Genomic DNA, 24789 nt, shown 5'->3' on the forward strand with positions numbered 1-24789 from the left:
AAAAGTAAAAGTACCTTACAGTTGTAATCAGGCACAAGAAACTGCAAAAAATGATTGTTGTGTGACCATTTGTGAGTGCACTCAGTACCATCGCCACACTGGCACACACTATTAGGAAGAGACAAGAGACCTGGCATTCAAATAAAGCCCTAAGCAGGATGCTCTAATGAATAAAGGCCCTGGGCGGCTGCCTGGATGACAATAAAGATCCATACTGGAACTGGCAACTTTACAAGACACACTAGTCAGGACACACTTCTGGACTGACGCCGTACTTAACATCTTTGATCTTCTATAAAAGACTCCAAGCTTTAGTGATGAAAGTGCTGGAACATGGAGACGGACTCCAGACAAACTACTAAAAGTGTTTGTCTGGAGAGCGGCTGGCGCTAATGTGAGACCCGTCTGACCACCCAGTCAGATAAGCATCATGGGAATAAATACAGTCTTTAAAGTTAATAGGCTGCTTTTCCAGATGGCTCTCGGTGACACAAGTGACTAAACACACAGGGCAGACTGTGGTGACGGTGAAGCATGAGCTGAAGTTGGGTAACCGTTTAATAAAAAGTAAAACAATCATTTTCTAAATTGCTTCTAAGTGCATAATATTATAATTACTATGAACTTCTGACCTCGTTTAAGTGATTAAAAAAGCATCTCTTTTTATAACACATAGAGCTTAAATAATATAGTACACTTGAAACAACATGGTGGAATCAGTTCTTAGTAGTTTAAGTAATACACACTCTCATTTCTGACAAATGCAAGCCGACACTGCTGAGACGGGGGAGTAAGTGATGCGCTTACTGCATTACAAATCCTCGCGTGCACATCTTAAAGACCCTGAACCTGACATGTTTATGGATTTAATGCATTTCCAGCTGCATGTGTGTGTACATACACTATATTTGCATATGTGTATTTAGGCGAATCTATATGAACTTTCACATCCACCAAAGCTTTAACAGCAAAGCAAGCGCAGGAAATGAAACATATTTCACCTGATTAGAGTCTTACCTTTGTCCAGAGAGGCATCTGGAGAATTGAAGTCCATGAGACTGCTGATTTCAGTCTTGTAACAGAGTTCGGTAGCCGGGGGCTTCTGCCTCTGGTGGGGAGAGGGATCTAGGAGAAGAACAAGCAACCACCGGTTTTAACTTGATGAATAACATGTAAAAGGATCAATGAATACAAAGAACAATTCATTTGTATGATATGCAGTTTGCACTATAAGTATTTGGATACAACAAAGTTTTGGTAATCTTGAGTCCGCACACCACCAAGGTAGACTTTAAATCAATAAAGCTGCAATTCAAGTGCAGATTTTCAGCTATAAATCAAAGGGTTTCACAGAAGTACTGCTTTAACTGTTTAGGAATTACAGTCATTTTTAGTTTTCCAGTTTTAGAAGCTCAAAATTAATTCGACAATTAACTGACAGATGAGCCCTGTTCCCCCGTTATTCCTTGGTAAATTGTGCAGATAAAATATCTGAAGTTGGTTCCAAGTGCCAAACTTGCATTTGGTAACTGTTCACTGCAGCTTTCAATATGAGGTCATAAGGTGTCAGTGCAACTGAGTGAGGCTATCATTAAGCTATCAGAGGGACAGCAGCCAAATCTATATTCTGGATCTATAAATTCATGGACCAATAGACCTAAAAGACCACAGATGACGAGTAAAGTGGGACAAATAATTATTCCTTTGGCTAATAAAACCAAAACAAAAGAGGTAGGCATATTGTTATCAAAATCTACAATCAAAAGAATTCTTTGGATAGATGAAGCAAGAGAAACTTACCAAGGCAATGGGAGAAAAAGAAAAGTATGGCAACGTAAAGAAAGAAATCATAATCCAAAGCATTCCCCATTATCTGTCAAGCATGATAGAGACAATGTTACGGCAGGTATGGCTGCCAGTGGACCCAGGTCATGAGTGTTTATTGATGATGTGACTGCTGATAGAAGTAGCTGGAGAAGTTGTGAAATGGGCTATACTCTCTGCTCAGGTTAAGCTAAATCTGCAACACTGGTCACACTGACAGCACTTTGCACTGCAAGTGGATAACAACCCAAAGCAAACTGCAAACATTTCTCAATGCAACTAAGCTGGATATTTTTCAAAGGCCAAGATGACCCGATCTCCACCCAACAGAGCAAGCATTTCAGCTTTGACTACAAGGCTGAAGTCAGCTGCAGCGGTCGGTGACGTTCATGGGTTCTAAATTTCACTGTCTGCAAGTCATTGTCTACTAAGGATTTTCATCCAAGTAATAAAAACAATCTTAAAAATTAAAATCATGTCAGTGTGAAAGTCTCTGAAATGTGGGACTATGTTTGAAAATGGTTTGAATTAAAGCTGAAAGTCACCTCAGTCAATCAAGATGTGACTGAAGTGCAAACTTATTAACATAAACAGACCGACAGGCATTACAGGTTGCAATGTGTGTAGGAACCAGAAGGATTAATGCCGCACACAACACCAACAAGTCCACAAAATCCTTCCCAGTACACACATAATCAACTTTTACTCCTCACTCCTTACACTGTAAGGAAACTGAGAGACTGATGCACACACATAAATATTAGCATTTTTATAACCCGAGTGCATTTGATTTCATGTGAGGTTCAGTGGTTTCTAATATAGTTTTTGGTTCCCACCAGTGGCATGCAGTGAATGCATATTGAATGCATTGCTCCAGGTTAACTCACATAAAAGTGTTTGCTAAAATGACTTTGTCACTTAAACGTGTACAGTCAACTTCTGCTGTCCTCTCAGTCCATCACACTCGTGCATGCATGAAGAGTTTTAGACACCCAACACTCCAAGAATGACAATTGCTACTTCAAGACGAATAATAAAGTTCTCTTAGCAAAAAAAAGTTGAAATATTTGAGATTCTCCTCTGCTCACACATACAATAAAATTCCCATTTCTGCAAACTACATCTTTTCCACTTCACTCTTCAATCTCTGCTCCTCCCTGGCCTCTACCCGTTCCTTCTGCCATCACTCCACCACCCACCTATTAAGATGCTGTTTGCTGGTTGAATTATTTGCAGTAATTGAGCACAGATGTGTCTGGGAGCTGAAGTTCCAGGGGTGGTGCTGTCATTACGGCAAGATTAGTCATCTCACTTTTTAAAATGGGTTTTATAAGGCTACAAATAACAGCCTGGCTCCCTGTCCCCCACCTAAGGTGATTGGTAAAACATGAGGGCTGTTTTTAACTGCGCATAACTCTTTGCCACCTTGCAAACGTATAATTTTTCAAACTCGCCCGAGGTGCAGCCTTTGGCACTGGGAACACAGATGTCAGTTTTTTGAATAATGTATAAATTCAAAGCTCACACTTATCTGCCAAGTTCAAGCCGTTGCTGCCCAGTAGCCTCGTGAAAATGTTTTATCTTCCCTGCATAGTACCTTTGACAGGCCCTCACCGACATTTAAAACCCAGGCAAAGGCTAAGAGTATGGTGGAATAAATGCCAAGGAAGAAGTAAACCATGACAGCTGTTTGATGACGATAGTAAGGTTAAGCCGGTATGGAGGGAAAAAAGCATAGAAATATGATGCAGACTGAGCTCAGGTATGACTTGACAATTTAAAAAATAATAATAATAAAAAAAAAAAAATATATATATATATATATATATATATATATATATATATATATATTTTTTTTTTTTTTTTTTTTTTTTTTTTTTTTTACTGTGAATACCATCATGTCGAGCTAAAATAACAATTTCCACAAATACCTTGAACTCATTTACTCCTCATCTCTGGATCTCTTCATCTCTCTCTCAAGTTTCAAGTGTTATCCAAAGGGTATTTTGGTCATTTCAGATTGCATTAGATTTTTTTTATAAGATTATGAAATGATCAAAATACTGCTAATGATTGAACAGACTTGAACACCTTTATAAAAAAAACTGGTCTGAATATCCACAAGGAAATGTTTAATAATCGTATTATGTATTATAAGGAGTGTATTAATCAAACAAAATCTGCTTACTACTCCACCATTATCTGTTCAAAAGATGACTCAACCAAGATACTGTTTTCACTGTTCAACTCTTCTTTCAGGTCACCAGATTCTTTACCTGCTCATCTTTACTCATCCTCCTTTTGTGATTCTTTAATGTTATTTTTCATTGAGTATATTCACAAAATACACCAAGAACTGGTTTCCAATGTTCCATTTAGCTCTTCCTGTGTAATTCATCTCCCATCACACTGTTTTTCTGCTTTCCAGCTCCCCTCGGTTACTGATATTTCAGATTTCATCTGCAAGTCAAAACCTTCTACTTGTCAGCTAGACACCATTCCTACAGTTTTGGTTAAGGCATGTTTACCTTCTTTGCTTCCCCTCATATCTGCCATCATCTGCTCTTCACTTACCACTGGAACTGTTCCTTCTTCCCTCAAAATTCCCGCCATCACCCCAATATCGAAAAAAACTGGTCTAGATCCCAATAATTTTGAGAATTTTTGGCCTATTTCCAATCTACCATTCCTTTCAAAAATTCTTGAGAAAAGAATTCCACTCACAATTAACTAATAATAATAATCTGTATGAACAGTTCCAGTCTGGTTTTCGCCCCTCCCATAGCACGGAAACAGTACTTATAAAAATAACCAATGATCTTCTTATGGCAGCTGACTCCGGTTCACTTTCCATTCTTATTCTCCTCGATCTGAGTGCTGCTTTCGACACTATTTCTCACTCTATACTTCTCAGTAGGCTAGCCTCTATCGGTCTCTCCCATACTCCACTAGCCTGGTTTAAATCATACCTGTCTGATCGCACTCAGGTCATTCAACTCAAATCCTTTACTTCTCAGCCCTTCCCTCTGACCACTGGCGTGCCCCAGGGATCTGTCCTAGGGCCCCTTCTTTTCATTATCTACCTTCTACCGCTTGGACATATTTTCCGTAAATACAATATCCATTTTCAGTGTTATGCCGATGACACGCAGCTTTATCTGTCCACTAAACCTGATTCTGCTCTTCACCCTCTGTTTAGCTGAACAAAATTCATGGTTCTCTTCTAATTTTCTCAAACTCAATAGTAATAAATCCGAGCTCCTCTTGGTCGGCACTAAATCAACATTATCCAGAACCAACAGTTTCTCTATTACTATCGATAACTCACCGGTCTTCATTTCTTCCTCTGTGAAAAGTTTGGGTGTCATCCTCGACAGTACTTTACCTTTCAATTCACACATTAATAATGTTACTCGGTCTGCATATTTTCAATTGCGCAACATTAATCGTCTCCGTCCTTTTCTCACCCCACATGCCACTGCCATTCTTGTCCATAGCCTTGTTATTTCCCGGATTGATTATTGTAATTCACTTCCTTTTGGTCTTACTCAAAAATCCACCCACATGCTCCAACGCGTCCAGAACTCTGCTGCTCGTATCATCACCAGGACCCCTTCTGTCCACCACATCACTCCTGCCTTGCAGCAGCTTCATTGGCTCCAATATAAATATCGCATCAATTTCAAAATACTCTTGTACACATTTATTAAGGCTATTCATCATCTCTCTCCTCCATATCTCTCTGATCTGGTTAAGATCACCGCCCCATCTCATTGTCTCAGATCTTCTTCTTCCCTTTCACTCTCCGTCCCTTCCCCCGTCTTGCAACCATGGGGAGCAGGGCTTTCAGCTGCTCTGCTCCACGACTCTGGAATTCCCTACCTCCTAATCTAAGAAATATCTCTTCCTTCTCACTCTTTAAGTCCAAACTCAAAACCCACTTGTACAAAATAGCTTATCCCACATAACCTCTCCACTCTGCTATTTTATTTGTTTATGTCTTATGCTTTTATGATTCTGTAAACTGCTTGCTTTTATGTTGCTTTTATTCTACTGTGTACAGTGACCTTGAGTATTTTGAAAGGCGCTTTCAAATAAAATGTATTTTTATTATTATTATTATTATTAACACTGGTTCAGTTAGTGCACACTTAAGTGAAAGGTATAGAGAGATTTCTGCTCTAAGGATTTTATAAGAAATGCTTTTCAAATTTACAGGTTTAAGATAAAAAACACATTTAACAGTAGGGGGAGAGATCAGTCAGTCTGCAGCTCTGAAAATATAAAATGTCATTTTTTTAGTCAAATTGATTTATCAGGGAGGTAGATGTGTTTTTTCGGTCACTGTTCATGCCCTTTGAATCAATGCGCTTTTGAAATCGCTGAATATGTGGGTCTAGTGTGGTCCAAGTGCTTCATATTGATCGTTAAATCTTCAGCTCAGCTCACCGAAGTCAAACGTACACTATATCAAAAGGCTGATAATATTGGAGTGCTGAAGAAACAATGAAAAATATCATCTTTTTTGTTGCTCTGCATCGCTGCATTTGCTGCACTGCACCTTGAAAGAGAGTGAAGCTTTCTGTAAACCTTTCCCTGTGCATCTTTTAAATCATGTTTGGTGTGATCTATTAAGGATTTGAGATAAGAGCATCATTTCATCTCTCTGTTTCCAGCTTCCTGTTGCTTTTTCCCCATTTCCTCATGGTCCAACCGGAATATTATCTGAAAAAAAGTATTTTTTTCCTTATTTCTCTCAAAGTGCACATATACACCACACACTGTTAAAGCATATAGGGGTTTTTTTTTTTTTTCCAATCGGGCATAAAAATGAAGAAAGCTGCACACTTAATGTGATGCATACATTATACACCATCAGAGTGCATGTCATTGCATGCCATTATTGCTCGATTTTGAACCGTCTTTACCTCCTGCACCTTTGGATTTTTTTAGGTTTCCCAACCAAAGGTCAGTCTTTCAGACTTTATTGAAGCATAGGTATGAAAATATATAACATATAAAGGCAAAAACAAAGTCTGCGTAATCCTAACGAGCTTGACAGTCAATATTTGTTATGACAACACAGCCTGAACTTCTTTAGGCATGCTCTTTCATTCCTTAAGGGAAAAAGACTTACCATTCATGTCCTACAGACATAACATGACATAAAAATACTTATTTTCACCTTCACTGTCCAGTTTCCTCAGTTTTCTTAAGGACACACTGCACACCATGTTGACATATGTCACGTTTTCCTCTAATTTCACCTTGTTGGTGAAAAAAGTCTTATAATATTTAATGCCTGTCAAACTGTGTTTAATTTGGCCTTTTTTTTGTAGACTCAACTAAAGAGCTGTGAATCAATGATGTGTTTTAGTAACATTATGGATATGAAAAACGGATAATCAAATTCTTTGTCTCAATGCATGACTAATGATTGTTTTGCCTGTTATGCATATAAGTGAATGAATGAATGGTTGCCACGTTACTGCTAGTTGCCACCTGTCTGTAAGCCCCCTTTCGAGTTAGAAGAAACTGCAAGAAAAGAAAAGCGACCTGTGAGGCTTGCCAGACTAGCCATTAGGTGGCCACCGTGCGAATATGGCCCATGGATAAATAACCGAAGCATTTCATGCAGAAAGCTGTGTTTTCTGTGGGAGAGAATAACATATTTTGGTGTGAAGTTTAGGTTCCTGAATTTCTGCAGACAGAGGACAAAATATCCAAATACTCACAATACTGAGGAAGTTCAGAAATAAATAAGGATAGTATGCAAAGTTTTGTCGTTGTTGTTTTTTTTTACCCATTTCATTTAAATTCCCCCCAAAATGAATTTCAGTACATCACATCAGAATCCAGCTCTAGCCTCATTTTTAAGCTACAAAGAAAGAAGGAGGTTTGGGGATAATAATTTGACATTCACAACACTGACTCATCAGCTCTGTCTTATTAAGTAAGAAGCAGCGTTTGTGTTTGCAGAGAGGTTTATACACAAACATAATAGCTGCAAAGGGGTTGCAATATCTCTCAAAATAAAACGTTCACGAGAAAGCAATAAACTGCGCTGCAGCAAATATGTTTTTGGTTTTTTTGTTGTTTGTTTTGTACAACTGATGAGAATTTATGACACTCTTTGACTTGGTTCCATTTTCCCATCAAACGTCCTCGGTTTGCTTTATGAATAACAAGCAGTTCAACTTAATATTGAGCACACAAGTGAGGAAAAAGGTAATTGTTCTTTGATGAAATAAATATTGATTTGGCAGAGACACTAAAACAACTGTTATACTTCATGCAGCTTAGTAAATATGTACGTAATTATCAGAATCACTTTGCCGATCCGCTTGTGCCGAAAGCAATCCGACACGCACAGAACGTCACCTACGTGTAATACAGGTCCTCGCAGGCATGTTAATCACTTGTGGGAAATTTCTCACTTTCTGACACACACAGTCTGTGTTACAGAGATTTTATTCAGTTGTATGGCCATTTTTCCTTATTAAAACAATTCTTCCCATGCAATTACACGGGAATAGCAGAAAAGCAAGGAAAAAAGGCAAAGATATGCTCATTTGAAAGACATGCATCATACTCCAAAAACCATAATGTCACAGAAAAAAAGAAACATCAATTCTTCAACTCTGAAAAATAGAAAAAAAGACAGCTCCCGTAGTGAGATCAGTGTAGTGGGGTGTAGCTACAGGAAGACTAGGATGGTGGTTTTTCTGAACATGTAAACACATTTGCTTTCAGGAAGCATGTCTTAAAAGGCCATTGCATGCCAAGCACACACTACCTGCTATTATGTAAAATTATGTAAAATTAAATTAGCTAATTAATAAACATTTAAAATTTTTAACTAGAAACTAGATATTTTATTGGGTTTATTATATTTAATCTTTCCTACAAGACGTTTGAAAAGAGTTAGGTCATAGGCAACAAAAGACTGAGACAATTAATTAGGTTAACTGGAAGCAGGTCAATGACGTGACAGGGTATAAAAAGAGCATCCAAAGAGGCCGGGTCTTTCACTGTGATTTCACTGTGACAGGCTGCTTTAAAAGAATAAGAATAATGTTTCCTGTTATGAAAACTGAATGGAAACATACGGGGATTTAATCACCTACAGTTGATAATGTAATTAAAAGACTGGAAAAATCTTTGTATGAAAGGGAAAATGCTGACAACCAAAAATGAATGAGTTTAATCATACTCTTAAATAGCAGCTAACACAGCCACTGAATATCTAAACCAGTGCAGAAATTATTTGCAGATTTATCAACCAACTGTTCTGACAAACACGCTAAATATTTGCTGATTTGTCTTCTCAGATGTTAGGATTTTGAATCTGGGGAATTGTTAGTGCCATATTTCTGTTCATTAGTTATTTAAAATCATTCTAATTATCCTAAACTGTAATGTTTGAAGCATATACTTACTAATTTTTACAATGTTTCTCCTTAACCATAAAAAATGCTACAAAACAAACACAAAAAACCCACCCACCTGCCTCTTCAGTAATGCCACCTGACTGCTGATACCCATAGGTGCCTGATTTACCTTCATACATCTGCAGTAAAACTTGCATGGACAACTCAGACAACAAGAACCCCCTGTTGTTCCCCTTCTCAGCAGGGATGAAACAGGTTGCATCTCCCAAAATAAACTGCTCCCTCAAAATACAGACAGCCAAGCTCCCTTTACATCACCGAGGCTGTAGGAAGACTTACTTCAAACTACAGGCATTGTGCATTTTTAAAAGACCTCGGATGCTTGCCAGCAGGGAGCCAAGTATTTCACACCAAAAACATAATCTGTGAAGCTGAGAAAAATATTCATAGAGGGCTTCAGTGTTTTATTTTGTTGTTATTATTGCTGCTGCTACCATGAATAGATGATATAGTCTGAACATGGCTGGAAGTATACCATGTTTTTATATATGAGCACATACAGCACTGCAAAAGTCTTAGGCCAGCAGTCGGTTTTTATTTTTTACTTTCTCAAGGTGCCAGCGCTTCTTGTAAATATTTGAAATGGGCTTGAGCAATAGTTCTTTAAGCTTTCTGGAGTCTTTTCAGAGGTTTTTTCTTTGAATATTGGTCACTCCAGTTTTTGAACCCGATTGTTTTCAAGGGAATCCTTTTTTTATTTGTTAAGCCACTTAACACTTATGAATCATTCAATGAAAGCCACTTAACAGATAAGATTTCCAAAAACGACTAAAAAACTATCAACAGCAGATGAACAGTATCTGAAAGTCATGTCCTTAAGCAATAGGAAAAAATCTAGCAAAGACTATTGTTCACCAAAGCCTCATCAAAAATGATCTCAGTGAAGGTTGGCTGTCAAGAAGCCATTTTCAAGGAAGGATAACAGGGAGAAAAGGCAATAAAAATCAGTTATCAACAGCTCTTATGTAACAATAAATGCAAATTTAAAAAAGCAAGAACTTAGTTTTTCGACATGGCAAGGATCCCAAACACAATTCCAATAAAAACTCAGTTTTTGCCTTATATACTGTGTTTCCAAGTATATTTCTATGTATATTCAATAAACTGCTGCACCTATTACATATTAGCAAGATAAAAAGAAACGATGGGAGCCTCTAGCCTTTTGCAGTACTGTATGTCCATCACTACAGCATGTATCTATCTATCCTGCTGTAATCAACCAACACATTGATTTTGCCATTTTAACAAATTAATTGATTTTATGGTTCAAAGCTGCCAAAAGAAATGTTGGATCCATTTCACATCCTCTTTTTTCTAGCCAAAAGGCTCCATCAAGTCCACCCAGGATGGCCTCACTCTCAATGAAACACATTAACCTGGCATCATAATAATAAGAAAGAGACTTCATATAGCGGAAGACCTTATTACATTTAGTGACCGAATCGTTTATAGCCAGTCACTGTAATAGAACACAGCGACACTCTACATTTACAAAGCGTTCAAGTTCATAGTTTTATGGAGATTACTGTAGAGGCCAAGTCAGGGAGTCACATTCCAATATGGTGAACTCTGTGAGGTTATGATATTAAATGTTCTATATTCTATCAGTCCTACAGGGGAGACCAAGTGGAAATGCTAATCTCTATGGTTGGACTGTTCCCTCTCTCTGTCACACACATTCCTGTCACTCCCTCTCTACCTTGAGCCCTCTCTTCTTTCTTACTTGGCTGACTTCACCACTCCAACATCACCTTTTTTTCCTCCTGATTTCTGTCCTTTCTCTGTCACTGTTTAATGGGGTTCCCCAAGCTCTTCTTTCTTCTGAGCCTGCCATATTTTATCAGCCGGCACAGTGCAGGGAAAGGCGACGGCTGGAACAAAAGCAGACCCTAATGAGTAGTGGAGGTGATTAAGGAATGAATAGACGGCTGCTGCTGGAACCTTCACCAAGCTGCCCGTGTGCCCCTGCTCAGTCTGCAATCTGCAGATAGACACTGCCTCGCTTTTCCTACGTCTGCCACTCGCCTTTAATTACGCTGACATTCTCTGGTTCCGAGAGTGCTGGACTTGTGATAAAGCTCACGTATTTATGCATTAATCATAAGCAGCCAGGACAGGCCTTTTCCCCCCACTGCTTCACCTGCATCGAGACCCCAATTCAAGGCACCGTATAAATGTTCGGAAGATTAATGGAACTAATGGACCTGGGGTTTGATTGCGGGGAGCCGGTGCTTAATCTGTAGCCGCCCACACTAACTACCCCAGATCTCAACATGCCTCGTTCTCAATTCACATTGTAATGAAAGGCTGCCGAATATGCGAGGCAGGCCATTCAAGGAAGCGTGTAGGCTAGGGATGTTATTAGTTGGTATAAGGACTTAGGAGAAAATGAGCTGCTGCCTGAGAAACCAAACCGAGGAGAAGTGGGCTTTTGTTAACGCGCGAATGTCATTTTCACAGCAGCCATCTGAGGAATGAACACGTCGTCACTGTATGTAAAGTGAAAAATGTCCTTTCTGCTCAGCTCTATTACAGACAAGAGACAGGTGCCTGCCAGCACTACAGTATTTTAAAATGGCCTGAGCACGGCCACTTCCGCACTTTATCAGGAATCAAAGTACTTTGGGAGATGGAGAGCAGCATGACAGCTCATATCAGGAAACTGGATGGGGATGAATCTTGGATCCTCTCATTTGATCGGCTTTAAATAATAAATAACTTATAGCACCAACAGTTCCTCATATTTTTCCACAGTCTGTTGCAGCTGTAAACATATAGATTTCATGTATATGTAATTATAAATAGATACAGTATGTCAACTACAATTGGCTCTTAACCATTACTACACCTAACTACTAAACTATAAGCGTTACTACGACAACCCTGCCAGCTGTTTTACAGGACAATCCACATGTGGTGAAATAGTTCAATGTTCATAGCTATAGTAAGTCAAATTTTTGGAAAGACCGGGATAAATGCATACTTCAAACTGTATTAAAGAAATAAATAATTTGATGTCTTCGGGAATCCTGGAATAACGTTTTCCAAAGGCTTGCCGAAGGTTGGAGGAAAGGACTGACATCAAAATCACATCGGTCCCATTATGCCAATAAGCGTTTACAAAAAAAAGAAAAAAGGTACAGAAATATTAGCAACCAGCTCCCCAAGTCCAGGCATTATAACCATATTACATTAACCAACTATATTTGAATAAAAAACAGAATCTGCGGATACTTAATAAACTAATTTGAAATTTGCCTCGAGAATGAATATGAAGATATTTGAATAATTATATTCCCGATGCAATTATGCAAAAAAAAAAAAACCTAGAAGGTAAAATTGAATGTAAATCCTCTTCAGCACCCCTCGATTTGTTCAGAATCAATTTAATAAATACCATCTATGCCAAATGTGTATTATGAACAGCTTTTAACACCAATTATGACTCAAAGAAACAGCAAAATGACTAAAGTGTAGTATTCTCTAAAGGACTTTGAAGGCTGTTGTTTCTTTTTCTTCCCATCTCCTTTTAGACTGGCAAGGCACAGTAAAAGACAATATGATGAACACTGTTGCAGTCTTTTAGTGCCACACAATGCATTATTGTATAATGCTATAATTTGCAATCCTTTCATAACATTTTATGCCAAAAGCTGCTTCAAAATAAGGCATTTCAAGTGAAGTTTTAATATACTACTGATGTCAGTTTTATGGGTTTCTAATGGAGCATGCTACTTAGAGAGACAGATATGACAGGAAACAGCTAAGTAACTGAAATTAAATTGTTATGAACTTTTCTGCTCTCTAAATGAAAAGGAAGGTGTTTGTCAAGATTATGGAGGGATGAATATGCTTTATCTACTAGGCAAAAAGGTAAAATGATATGACTCTTGAGAAAGTATGAGCGATGCTTGCAGGGTTTAGTGCTGATTCAAAGCTATGAGGTAGTGAAAGAAAGAGGTTGACAGTCCGTAAGTGTGGGTGGCTGGCCAAGATGTGTGAAAGCTTTGGATGGCATGAGTTAGTTCAGCAAGACCACCATCACAAACATAAAAAAATCATAACGAAAGCAATTAAAGTGGTTGTTTATAGAATTAATCAACAGTTAAAACTTACTGAGAAATCAACACGGTAATCAGGACTAAGACAAATAATATTGGTGAAGAGTAGGGTCATACTAAAATTAATACTGGATTTGATATTAAATTGCAACAGTACTGAAATCACCAATGGCTGTCTTTATCTTCTCCAGTTGACACACGTATCAAAAGGGCAGTAAAGCTTCTGTTTGAACAACACTGAAGTGTTCAGCAGTTGTCATGAATGTTAACCTGCTCGGTGCGCATGTTAACGTTAGCTGTTCGACCATTAGCAATTACCCAACAGTCACATTAGCCGTCTGTTATCACTAAGGTAGTGGCTAGCCGCAATGGCTCATAATAAAATGATGACGTTAATGTGAGACCTACGCAGCCAACCTCATACAGACAGTGATAATTTAAAAGAAAAACACATCTAGAGTATGCAATTTCTGAAAAAAACCACAGTGGGATTCTTGCTACTGGCAGACTTGGTCTGTAGATTGCCTCTGGTGAGAGTAAAACGAGGAAGGTAAAGAGGTTGGCTAACAAAGCTGTAGGGCTCATAAACACATGTACACATAAGTGTGATGTATCTGAGACAGCAGCTACTCTGTACCTAATGCAGTATGGAATTCTTTTGTACACTGGAAAGTGTTTACAGTTTTCTTTTCTTATGACCTTAAACATACAAAGGAGAGGGGGTTACTCTGCCAGTAAGCCACAGGTAAAAGAGAAGGCTAGCTGTTCATTCAAAATAAATGGGACTTTATCAAAGGAAATATTGGAACATTTCAGAAATAGTATGAAATGTTGAAAATCTGAATAGAAACACGTAGTGCAGAATCGAGAGGGTCGTTTTAAAGTATGACCAGTCTGTCGGTGTGAGACTAGCTAGCCAGAGAAGAAGAAGAAAAATGGCAGATGACAATAACACGTGTATAATAATTCTGCTGGAATTATTATTTTTGTCTTAAAAATGTTTCCCAGAAAATCCCAAATTGAAGCTGAGGAAAGTCTCCCAGCAACCTTATGAACTGTTTAATTAGCAATGAAAACGCCAAGTCACCAGAAACACATCACTACATCAGAACCTAAAAATATTGTTGCTTTTTTACAACATAAAATAATTGCAACATATTTTTTTATATATTCGTCTCACATTTTATTTTTGTACTATTTAAAGATAGTGATGCAACTAATATTAATTTTTTAAAAAGAGCATAAGTCATATCAATAAAATACACTAAATGAGAAGAAGACGAGAGACAAGATATAATAAGAGCTACTTTATATCTTAATATATCTTGCTGCATATCTAGTCAAGATATATCTAGTTATATCCTATTCTCTTTTTTTTTTTCATCTTTGTTGCCAATCACCATTATTTTTTATGTTACTAGCGGAGCTACAGTATTACTCACTACAACTCATCACAGTCCTCTGTCTTATTAGAATTTGCCTTTGAATGTGATGTACTGAGCATTTATCATTGCATTAAATGCCTGAATAAAAATTACTACATAAAAGAATTTATTTTGTATTTTTTATGAAAAACAGACAGAATTTGCCTTGTATTTCCTCATAACAAAAATCCTCCCCAAACTCATCACAGGCAGCACAGGCTCTCCAAACCTTGTCAGATCAGAGGCTCTTTTCTGGTCCACTGTCTCACTTCACTTTAAAATACCTGACAAATACCCATCTCTGTTTCACACTTTTGCTTTTATCTGCTGACTGTGGATCATTTCGCTCACACTAAGTCCTCTCCCCCCAAAGTATCCTTACTCCTGCCTCCAGCTTTCCCCTCATTCCTGATCTCCCTCAGTGCTTTTCATTATGCTAACTTATGCTGCCTCATGTCCGATCTGCTGCCGTGACCCGGAAATCTCATCCCCTCCGCTATCATGAAGGATCTTCCAATCCCTTAATCACACATGGAGGAGTGAGGAGAGAGGGGGCTTCTGGAGTAGGTAAAACCAAGCAAACAAAGGTGTATCCTATGCACTGTGATGGATAAATATAACGCATCCACACATGACCCTTGTCTACATGCACTTAACACAGTTTATTCTAGTAGCTCTAGTAGTTTTAAAGTGTCACGCATAAGGATAAATGGGAGCAGTATGTCACAACTAACTGACATCATTCAAGAATGACATTACAGAGGGAAGATATCATTCATCGGAAGCTTTTGCTCCTGCGTCTGCATTTTTTTCCCTCTCATCTCTCTCTCGCGTCCTCGCTGGGAGGAGTTGAGACGTGAGGAACAGTGAAGAAAGAGCATAGAAACATTAGCCTAATGAAAGGCACCCTTCATCCGTCTTTCCAACCTTTTTTTTTGCACATTCCTGCCCTCATCCACTTTCTCCTTATGCTCCCTGAATGCTCTCTCTCATTTCTGCCATCATCTCAATCGAACTCTATAAACGACTCATTAAAATGTGCGATAAAATAATGAGGAAAATATACTTTGATTCAACTTGGGACGGGGCCATGCACTAGCCTTCCCTCCCCTTCTTCCATAACACAAGCACGAACAAGCGCAGGTATCAAAGGGCAATATTAAAGTGATGACAACTCACATCCAGGCGAGAGAAAGAAACTCAAGATCAGAAATACTGGCCATCTGATGAATTCCGTACTGTGTGAGTCATTTGTTCAGTGTTCATAGTTACCTGCTCCTTGTGGTGTGCACGAACGCTGAATTTGTGAACCCCGGAGAATCTTTTATGCCCCGAAACTGTTGCTACTGACAACCACATCTGTATTCAACATAGTGTTATTAACTGTCCTTAATCGCTGAACTGATTGCAGCATTTGAAGAAACTATGCACATTGTTACATAAAAAGCCACTAAACTGAGGCAAAGTTGAGCCGAATGCTGATTTAGCATTAGTTTCCACAATGCAGTTTTTAAATCCACATCACTCAAATTAAGTGGTTTAGATTATCATCATGTCTAAAATTGAAATTACATCTCATACATTTTATTTTCACCATCACAATTAAATAAACAGTTAGTTTGAATTCTATTTTCTCTTTTACAACCAGCTGTGATATTGCAGCTGGAATTATTTTCACCTTTATAATCGCATCGTAGCTGTGACAGACACAGACACAAAACTCGTGTGCAGCTTGTGTGATCAACATGAAGTGATGATGGATGAGTAATGGGTATGTATGTGATCATTTATTAATGTAAAAACTACTCACTACTTATGGTCCTGAAAGTCAGCCTGTTGTCAGATACGGAGGCTGCTGTGATCCTATTGCATGACGGGCTCACAAGGTTTTAATATGCAACAGTTTTTGATTTAATGAAGTATATTCCAAGGTCCACTTTGTAAAAGCAACCTGGTGCTGATGTCCTTAGATGCTCTGTTTTAACAGCTCGGTGAATGTTTTTTAGACTGCGATGAAAATGCTGTGTAGTCTTAGAAAAACAAGCCAGTGTGATGTGGCAGAAAGATTTGATGCCATATTAAAGACGCTGACTCCTGTGCAGTGGCTCTGAAAGTTCATGCACATTACATGGATATTAGTTATTTAGAAATTCTGTTAATGCAAATCGTAGCTTCGCTTATTGTTAATTTAAGTGAGTTAATGCTTTTCTAAAACTGTTATTTTAGTGTACTGGGTATATAGCTTATCATTATTGTACTATATGTACTATATACTCAATCCTTAAAGGTGAGACGTCACAGACAGACTAGTTAAGTTACCATCTCCACAAATTGCCTTAGTGAGGTATCAGCTCATAATCCAAAACAGAAAGAATAAAAGAAGCCAAACATTTAAAGCAAACCAACAAACAATAATAAAAAAAACCCCACATGCTGGTAACTGTATTAACTCTCACTTTTGCTAGTTGTTCAAATCACCACGCTGCACATAGCCAATTCAAAATGCCTCAATGTTAAAAGATTTTTATGAACGAAACGATGCAGAGGTGAATTTGACTCAATATTTTTCTCCCTGAAAATATGTAGTAAAAATGTGATATCATGTCAGAAAGGGAGACTCAAATAGCTGCCAAAAACCCCAGCCCATGTGTCTGCTCCTGCTTTAGCTCCAGGGCCACATTTCGCTCAAGTGACACACACACACACTGGCACAGGACCGTGTCAGTGTATAGCAGTGATTTAACCGCTGTTATACACAGCGCCATCCTTTGGCAGTGCAGCTGTGGAAGCAGTCTGGTGAGACTTCTTTATCAGGTTTTCTTCACTTGATTTGAAACAAACATGCATAGAGATGCACAAAGAGAGACAAAATCTACAAGTAAAATCTACGGCCTAACAGCTACAAACCCCCAAAAGGCGTGGCTCACAATGAAAAATGACCATGTGAAGTTTGGGTAAATGCATCTTTGCTTTGAGTGATGCATTTTGTCAATATTCACATTGCTGGATTGCACTTGTGAATTGGATTTTTTTCTTGCCAATTAAAGCTGTTGAAGGCAACACAAGAGTGTGCTCACTGATGGATTATTGTGCCTGAGCATGTGTGTGTGTGTGTGTGTGTGTGTGTGTGTGTGTGTGTGTGTGTGTGTGTGTGTGTGCACGTGCATGCACTGATGTGTCTGGCACATGTGTAGTGTGATAAATGTGCAACAGCATTGCCCGGAAGCAGTTACAAATGTTCCTAATTGCAGGACAACGTGCCAAAACTGACAAGTAATGGATGAAAACCAAGTAAGATAGAACAAGAGGTGTGTGTGTGTGTGTGTGTGTGTGTGTGTGTGTGTGTGTGTGTGTGTGTGTGTGTGTGTTTTCTTTATGTTTTTGCCCTATATTTTGACTCCAGTAGTATTACCTTACTGAATGTGTATTTTAAGGTGTTATTTCAAACTAGTCTGCTCACCTGAGAACTGCTGTGCAACAGAGTGATGATCTGTGTTTATACTGCATGTGGTTTCCTTTGGTGATGAGCGACTGGCTTAATGAGTGGGACACAAACAGTAAAAACACCTTAAACTACCCATGCTTCTGTTCATCTGATAGCTGAATGAAACCGAGGTGTCTGTGGCAGCTTAACAGACTAAAAAAGTATGGAACATTTCTTTCTCAGATGCCTCGCTGTGCTGTCATAAAACAGAATCAATGACATGCCACAGAGATCTCTCTGTTACCTTCTGTCCCAATGTGTGTCTGTTTATTGGTAAATAGTAAAAGAAGAAGAAGAAGAAAAGTCATTTACCTGACTTGGAATCATGCTGAATGGATAAAATCAATTAAACAATTTCACACAGCATAAATCACAGTAGACCAATTGAAATGTTTAAAATGATTAACTTAACTTTCTTCTTTTATGTATATATTTTTTAAATAAATGACAAATATTTAGTTATTGGGGTTATTGTTTTAGTGCTTGGTTGTCAACAGTTTATGGTGGCAAGTCCTTGAAAAAATAATAAAAATTAAAAGTTGATCCAGTGTTGAAATAATGGTGCACGATGTAAACTGGCTGTGGTAAGAGTAAACCTTTGTGCTGGCGCCACAGTTTACTCTACTCATGTTTTTGTAAATGATGCGCAACATACACAGCATTAAGCTTATGGCCAAGTAGACACTGAAAAGTCTGTTTGTAGGAAATAATACGTTCTCTCAGACGGTCTATTAGCTCATATCTACCTTTGTTCCAACTTCTCTCTGACAATTCCTGATAAATAATCATCATTCTTCATTCCTTTGAACCTGCTTAGACTCCTGCAGCTATAATATCATTATTATTCATATAAATAATATTTAAAAAAACAGGTTTAAGTTTGTTTCTTTCTTTATTTTATATAATGAGGTTAAAGTGATATATGCTGTAAAATTCTAGCACTAAAACGCTCTGCACTACACAGACATGGCACAGCTCAAATCCAATCCAAATCTATTTGGAACTGTTAGCTAAAAGATCTACCTTGGGTACATAGATAGAACCTGTGCCGAGATGCACATCAAATTGGTCACAGAAGGAAAGAAGCACACTCCACCCCCAGAGAGAGCAAGCAGCGCAGATACAACAAATCAAACAGGTTGCCAATGTTCCACGGAGCCCACAGAGCATGACAGCGCCCAGTGCTACACTACTTATTCAATATCTCTCTCCGCAAAACAAATTGCTAGAAAAGCAGCGCTTACCCCCACTTCAAGGCCAACCAAGTGTCGGACATAAAACTTTGGTGGGATGTTACACATTAAGCTAAATCTTTCACAACTCAGCGGCTTCAGTCATCAACTGGGGAAAATTCTGCATCATGAATACTAAATGATGATCCTGAGTTGTGGCGGACATGAGATATGGATAATGGAACAAACTGCTCTGCTCAGTCTTTCGCCAGCTAGGCAATACATTTTTCATACAGCTTGTGTGTAAAAACAGTGCAGCCTACACGTTATCGCAGTCAAAGCTCTATAGCAGAATTTCGTTGGTCTTTTGAAGGCAAGCTAAACAGTACGTGCCAACAAACATGTTTTTTTTTATTAAAAAATACTTATGTGATTTGAAGAATATCTAAGCATTTGCTCATTTGTTAAGTTGGTTAAAGTAACATACTACCCAGCTGCAACATTTAAATGAAAAGGGAAAAAAGAGCAACACCGACAGATACAGGAACATGTCTCTGACCTCGCTCAAATGCCAGATTTTATGCAGTGAGATGAAATGCCCTTGAAAAAGAGTGAAATTGCCAGCAGGCCCACACGGGAGTAGAAGAGAGCGGATGACGGGGATCTGGGTACCATGTTTAGGAAATGTGGGTGGGAAAGGTTCCTCCTCCATCAACAGCTACAACTTAGGTGGTATTCAACAAGCCACTTAACCTCCCGCCGCTCCAGTAGAGGTTCAACAACTGCAGCTAGTTGAGGAAACGCTGGACAACTCCCAGGCACAAAGTAGCAGTGGGTATGTGAGTGGGGAAAGCAGGAAAGCACAAGAGTGCTTATCATATTTACCCAGGTAAAAGAAAAAGACATCAAAACAGGCATACCATGAAAAATAGAGTCACACCTGCCATATTTATAATTTATTTTTTGGATTATCTTAATTGATTCTATTATTTTTCTTAGCATTTTTATCTTATCTCGTCTCTTATCTTCTTTAAATTCATTTTACATAGATTCACTGAGTGCTGCTCGTGCGCCAAATATTCAGTTTTGCCAGAAAAGGATAAATCCTCAAATTCCATTAACTCCCCCCAAATACACAGACTCAGAAGGTCAGTGTGTCTCATAGGTCATCTCTCACTAGCCATGCTATAAATGATTATGTGTGTGGACTGACTTGATGTGAAAACCATTAAAAAGACCATTAGGAATGATTTGGCCCATGGATATGGAAACTGTCCGGTTGGATTTAAACAGTCAGTAACTCGGCTGCCTCATTGAGGGCTTCTAGCTCGCTTTAATATACACGCAAATAATGACCCGAAAGCCTCTTTAAGTTTGGCCATAACCTTGCGGCATCTCCAGATGCTTGCGTGACAGCTATTAGGTTTTATAAAGCCTTTTCATCACTCCACCAAAGCACTCAACGGCAGCACTGGGGTAGAAAACCATTCAGGTGTGTTTCAGAGATTTATCGATCTGCTAATGAGGAAAAAGTGAGTGGTGAGGTCGCTCTGTGAAAATCTCTGTGGGGGGTAGTGGGCTAGGACGAGCAACAGTCAGCACAAATCAGCATCTAAGCTTAAGCAGCGTTCTGAGCTATGGTGGATGCAGCGTGCCTACCCCTTTTGCTAAAATGTTATATTTTCTGCATCTGCTGACATATCTGTATTTTGAGCTACATGACTAAAAATAATTGCTGCTCGGAGAATAAGTAAAGACATATTTTAATTTTTTCAGTAACTAGAAATAAATGCCGGCTGTTTATATACATCATGGATATCAAGGTGTCTATTTGTCCAATATAATGCATGTGTGAGAAAGAATGGTTTCCTTCACACGGATTCTTGTCTTCCAAGGAAAAGAGAGAGGGAGAGAGAAAGTTGCTAACTTTTTCAGCTTTCAGGGAAAAGGCGAGGGTGTCTAGGTCAGTGCAGGTCGGTGGCTAACAAGCTCCTAAGAGACATATTGGTTGGGGGTTGGCGCTGAAGTGGTCACATTAGTCAATGTGCCATGAGAGAACAGAGTGGAAAACTCAGTGGCTGTAAAACTTTTCCTTTCAGCAGGACGAATGTACAACAAGACTGGGCATTAACCCTAAACTCTGGAACATCTAGTGTCCCCATATAACCCTTAAACATTGCCCTGTGCTAAGAATGACACAGTATAAATACCCAGAGGGAGAAATATATGCAAAATATACCAAACTCTATTATACATGTACCGTTTATGTAATAGCTGAAATTGGCTGTACAGCTCAGCGGTCTCATTTTTAAAAGAGTGCGTAGGATCCGTATTAAATCACAGGTGAACAGAAGAGCCAAAAATAGCACGCCTCTACCACAAAGGGAGCATTGCACGGCCCTTTCTAAATGACACTCTACCTCTCAATGTGTACATGTGGAGAAGCTTTGAAGCCAATCTCCTAACCATAAACGCTCAATACAAAGCACCTAAAGGATGTTGGTGCATAGAAATGAGGCTGCTGATCAAGGACACGTCCAATCATGCGGTCCTCTTCTACTGACAATGCAGCAGCTATCCTGCAGCATTACGCACGAGTGGCACCGTGGTATTTATATGATCCGTAACTTTCCCAAAGGATCGTGATAAACTGATAACCCTCAGATACCATTTAGAAACGAAATACTGCTGAATGCATTTATTTATTTATTTATTTATTATAATAAATTGGGTCTAGATTATTATGAGCACATATAGAAAGATAATAATTCTGGCAGAGCATCAAGACTGTAAATTCACGTGATCAATACGTGCTGGTGGTGAAACTGTTACAGTAAATGTAGATTTCACATACAGAATCTAAATCTAAGTTAACATTTATCTTGTTTTTATGCAAAAAAATACAAGATAAATGTTAAAAGAATTGCTCTGTTCTGCAGCTGAATGCCTGAATAGTTGATTATAAATATGATTATGATTTTAACATGAGGTCAAAACCATTTGCTTAATATTGGGGAAAAGCTAGATACTTTCCTGAATCTTGGCACCTTCAACATCATAGCATCATCTTGCACTTCAGCAGCTGAGCTGACCCTTAGCCTCCTAAGACCCGAACTCTTCCACGGCATGCATTTTTAATTTCTCTTTGATATTTGGGCATATTGGTGCCCGATGAATGTAAAAACAAAGAATTACCAGATTTTTTTTTTTTACCTCATTTTTGTTTTTAAGAAAAATAAGAGCCACATCTGATATTCGCTTAAAAATTTTGATAGAACAGTAGCAGTATAATGTCCTTGTAAGTGGATATCAGGCCCTTGCAGAGCAAAATTGAGTATTTTGGTCTAAATACCCCAAAATGTGATGTCCACATATGTGAATGCCAGGTCCTAGGAGGTTAATGTTGGCAGCATACAGAGCAGCCATCTCTTCTGTGCTCCCAGGTTTAGGAACGCAATGGATAGACGGTGAGCGGAATTTACTTTGAGATTTAATTTGGCTTATAACTATAGAGTCATGACTCACTGGCACAAATAATGTGAGGTGAAATGAAATGTGTGAGTTGGGCAGTTGTGATCCCTAGAATTTATGTTTACACTCTGGCTTCAATTCACTACCTCGCCATCTATGGCACTGGTTTCCTTTGTCTCAAAAATGTTCCTACGCCTCTTTCACGCTTCTTTTTGTGCATTCGACACATTTAGAAATGAGATCTCATGCCCTTTAAGTATATCAAAATTACTAGAGGACATTCTCAACCTAATCCTGCACGCTTCTTATTCACACATCCGCTAACAGTCATTCATGTCAAATTTTACAAAGCAAATGCTTTCCTCTGACAGTGACATCACCAATTTAAAAGAGTTTGTGAAGGCTAAAAGTCTAAACAACCAAAAGGGTTTACCACATGATTGCAGTACAAACACTTCTATTTGTTACTACAAAAACTGAGTACATGGAGTCGTGAACTGAAATGGGGCAGGGTGTAAATCATTTTATTTATTATTAACATTCAGTGGATTTAAGACAGGCTGATATGTCTATTTTTTTAAATATTGATGTTCAGTTTTAATTAATATGCAATAAAGTTCCTGTTAGCCAGAAACTGTAAATGTCTTTTTCAAATTTACTGAAAAATTCTGCTTTTCTTTGAACATTGACATGACTATTATTGGCTCACATTGAGATGATATGATTTACACCCTTTATTGGATGCAGTACAATCTCAAAACTGTAGGAGGAGCAAACTAAAAAAGCTACTAAAGCTACATGTCATAAAAAAAAAATGCTGCTGTCGTGGTAAAAAAGATGCAAATTTGAACTCAAAATTAAAATCTTGTGACAATTTCTATTTCACAAATATAGCAGAGTGAGTAGGAGAAAATGAAGAAACCCTTTCGGGGAAGTTTGTTGTTTCTGTAAAATTATGTGGCCACAAGCTGACAGTTAATATTGGAAATTATATTGAGCAGACAGACAATCACAGGTTACAATTTAATTCTAAGTAACAATAGAGCACACGCAAACACCAAGACCATACCTCCAAGCCAGGCTCCAAGTTACTAACAATGCTCAGAAATTTACTCGTGGTGCAACATGTCTTGTTCCACAGCAGCTGGGAACATCGTAACGGTAGTGACTAATGAACGTGTACCACATGCTGGTGTATGGAACATGCTTACACTTGTGTTCGCAAACACGGTGTCACTGAAATCTAGCATTTTTAATTTGGCTTTTCATGCATCTCAATGTCTGTAACAACTATTCCACAGCACATCTGAACTGCACACACTGAAATCCAAACACAATGTAACTATATTGCTCCAGGTGCACATTTTGTGCCTTATGGCATTGGTGAGTCTCTGTATAGTCTGAGTCTCCGTATAAGCAGTATAAGATTATTAAATTGCTTCATACAGTAACATTTTAACCATTCCGTATCATCAGGGGGCTCAGAAAGAGGGCGGGGTGGTACAAATTAAAGTCATTCTGTAATATTAACCATAACACAGTTGTTTGGGTAATGATCATGTTAACTGCTACAATAATATTTTCACCCTTTTGTTGTGATGGCAGATGTAATATATTCATAATTAAAAGCAAATTAAGTGGTTTTGTTAATCCTTGAAGGATAATTATGCTCTCTATTGTCCTAATGTAATAAATGACACAAAGCTAACTTCCAGTCGTAGCCTTGATACAAATTTCACATTGTCTTATGAGTTGAGGATTAATCAATTTTTTTTTTTAATTATTAATCCTTTATTTATCCAGGTAAAAAATCTCATTGAGCTTAAAAATCGCATTTCCAAGAGAGACCTGGCATCAGGTAATGAGAGGTGTCTTTTACAAATGACCACAGTTAGATTCATG

General features: G+C 38.3%; 1 protein-coding gene across 3 annotated transcripts in view; it reads right to left on the reverse strand.

The window, feature by feature from the left end:
• Positions 1 to 24789, reverse strand: part of LOC113012890 (kazrin) — a 182402-nt gene that overhangs the window by 46829 nt on the left and 110784 nt on the right. For all 3 annotated transcript variants that reach the window (XM_026153314.1, XM_026153316.1, XM_026153315.1), the window contains exon 5: positions 1018 to 1125. In XM_026153314.1, the coding sequence (XP_026009099.1) occupies positions 1018 to 1125 (108 nt within the window). The remainder of the gene's footprint in view (positions 1 to 1017; positions 1126 to 24789) is intronic.

This window comes from Astatotilapia calliptera, chromosome 20 (assembly GCF_900246225.1).
Source record: "Astatotilapia calliptera chromosome 20, fAstCal1.2, whole genome shotgun sequence".
NCBI lineage: Eukaryota > Metazoa > Chordata > Actinopteri > Cichliformes > Cichlidae > Astatotilapia > Astatotilapia calliptera.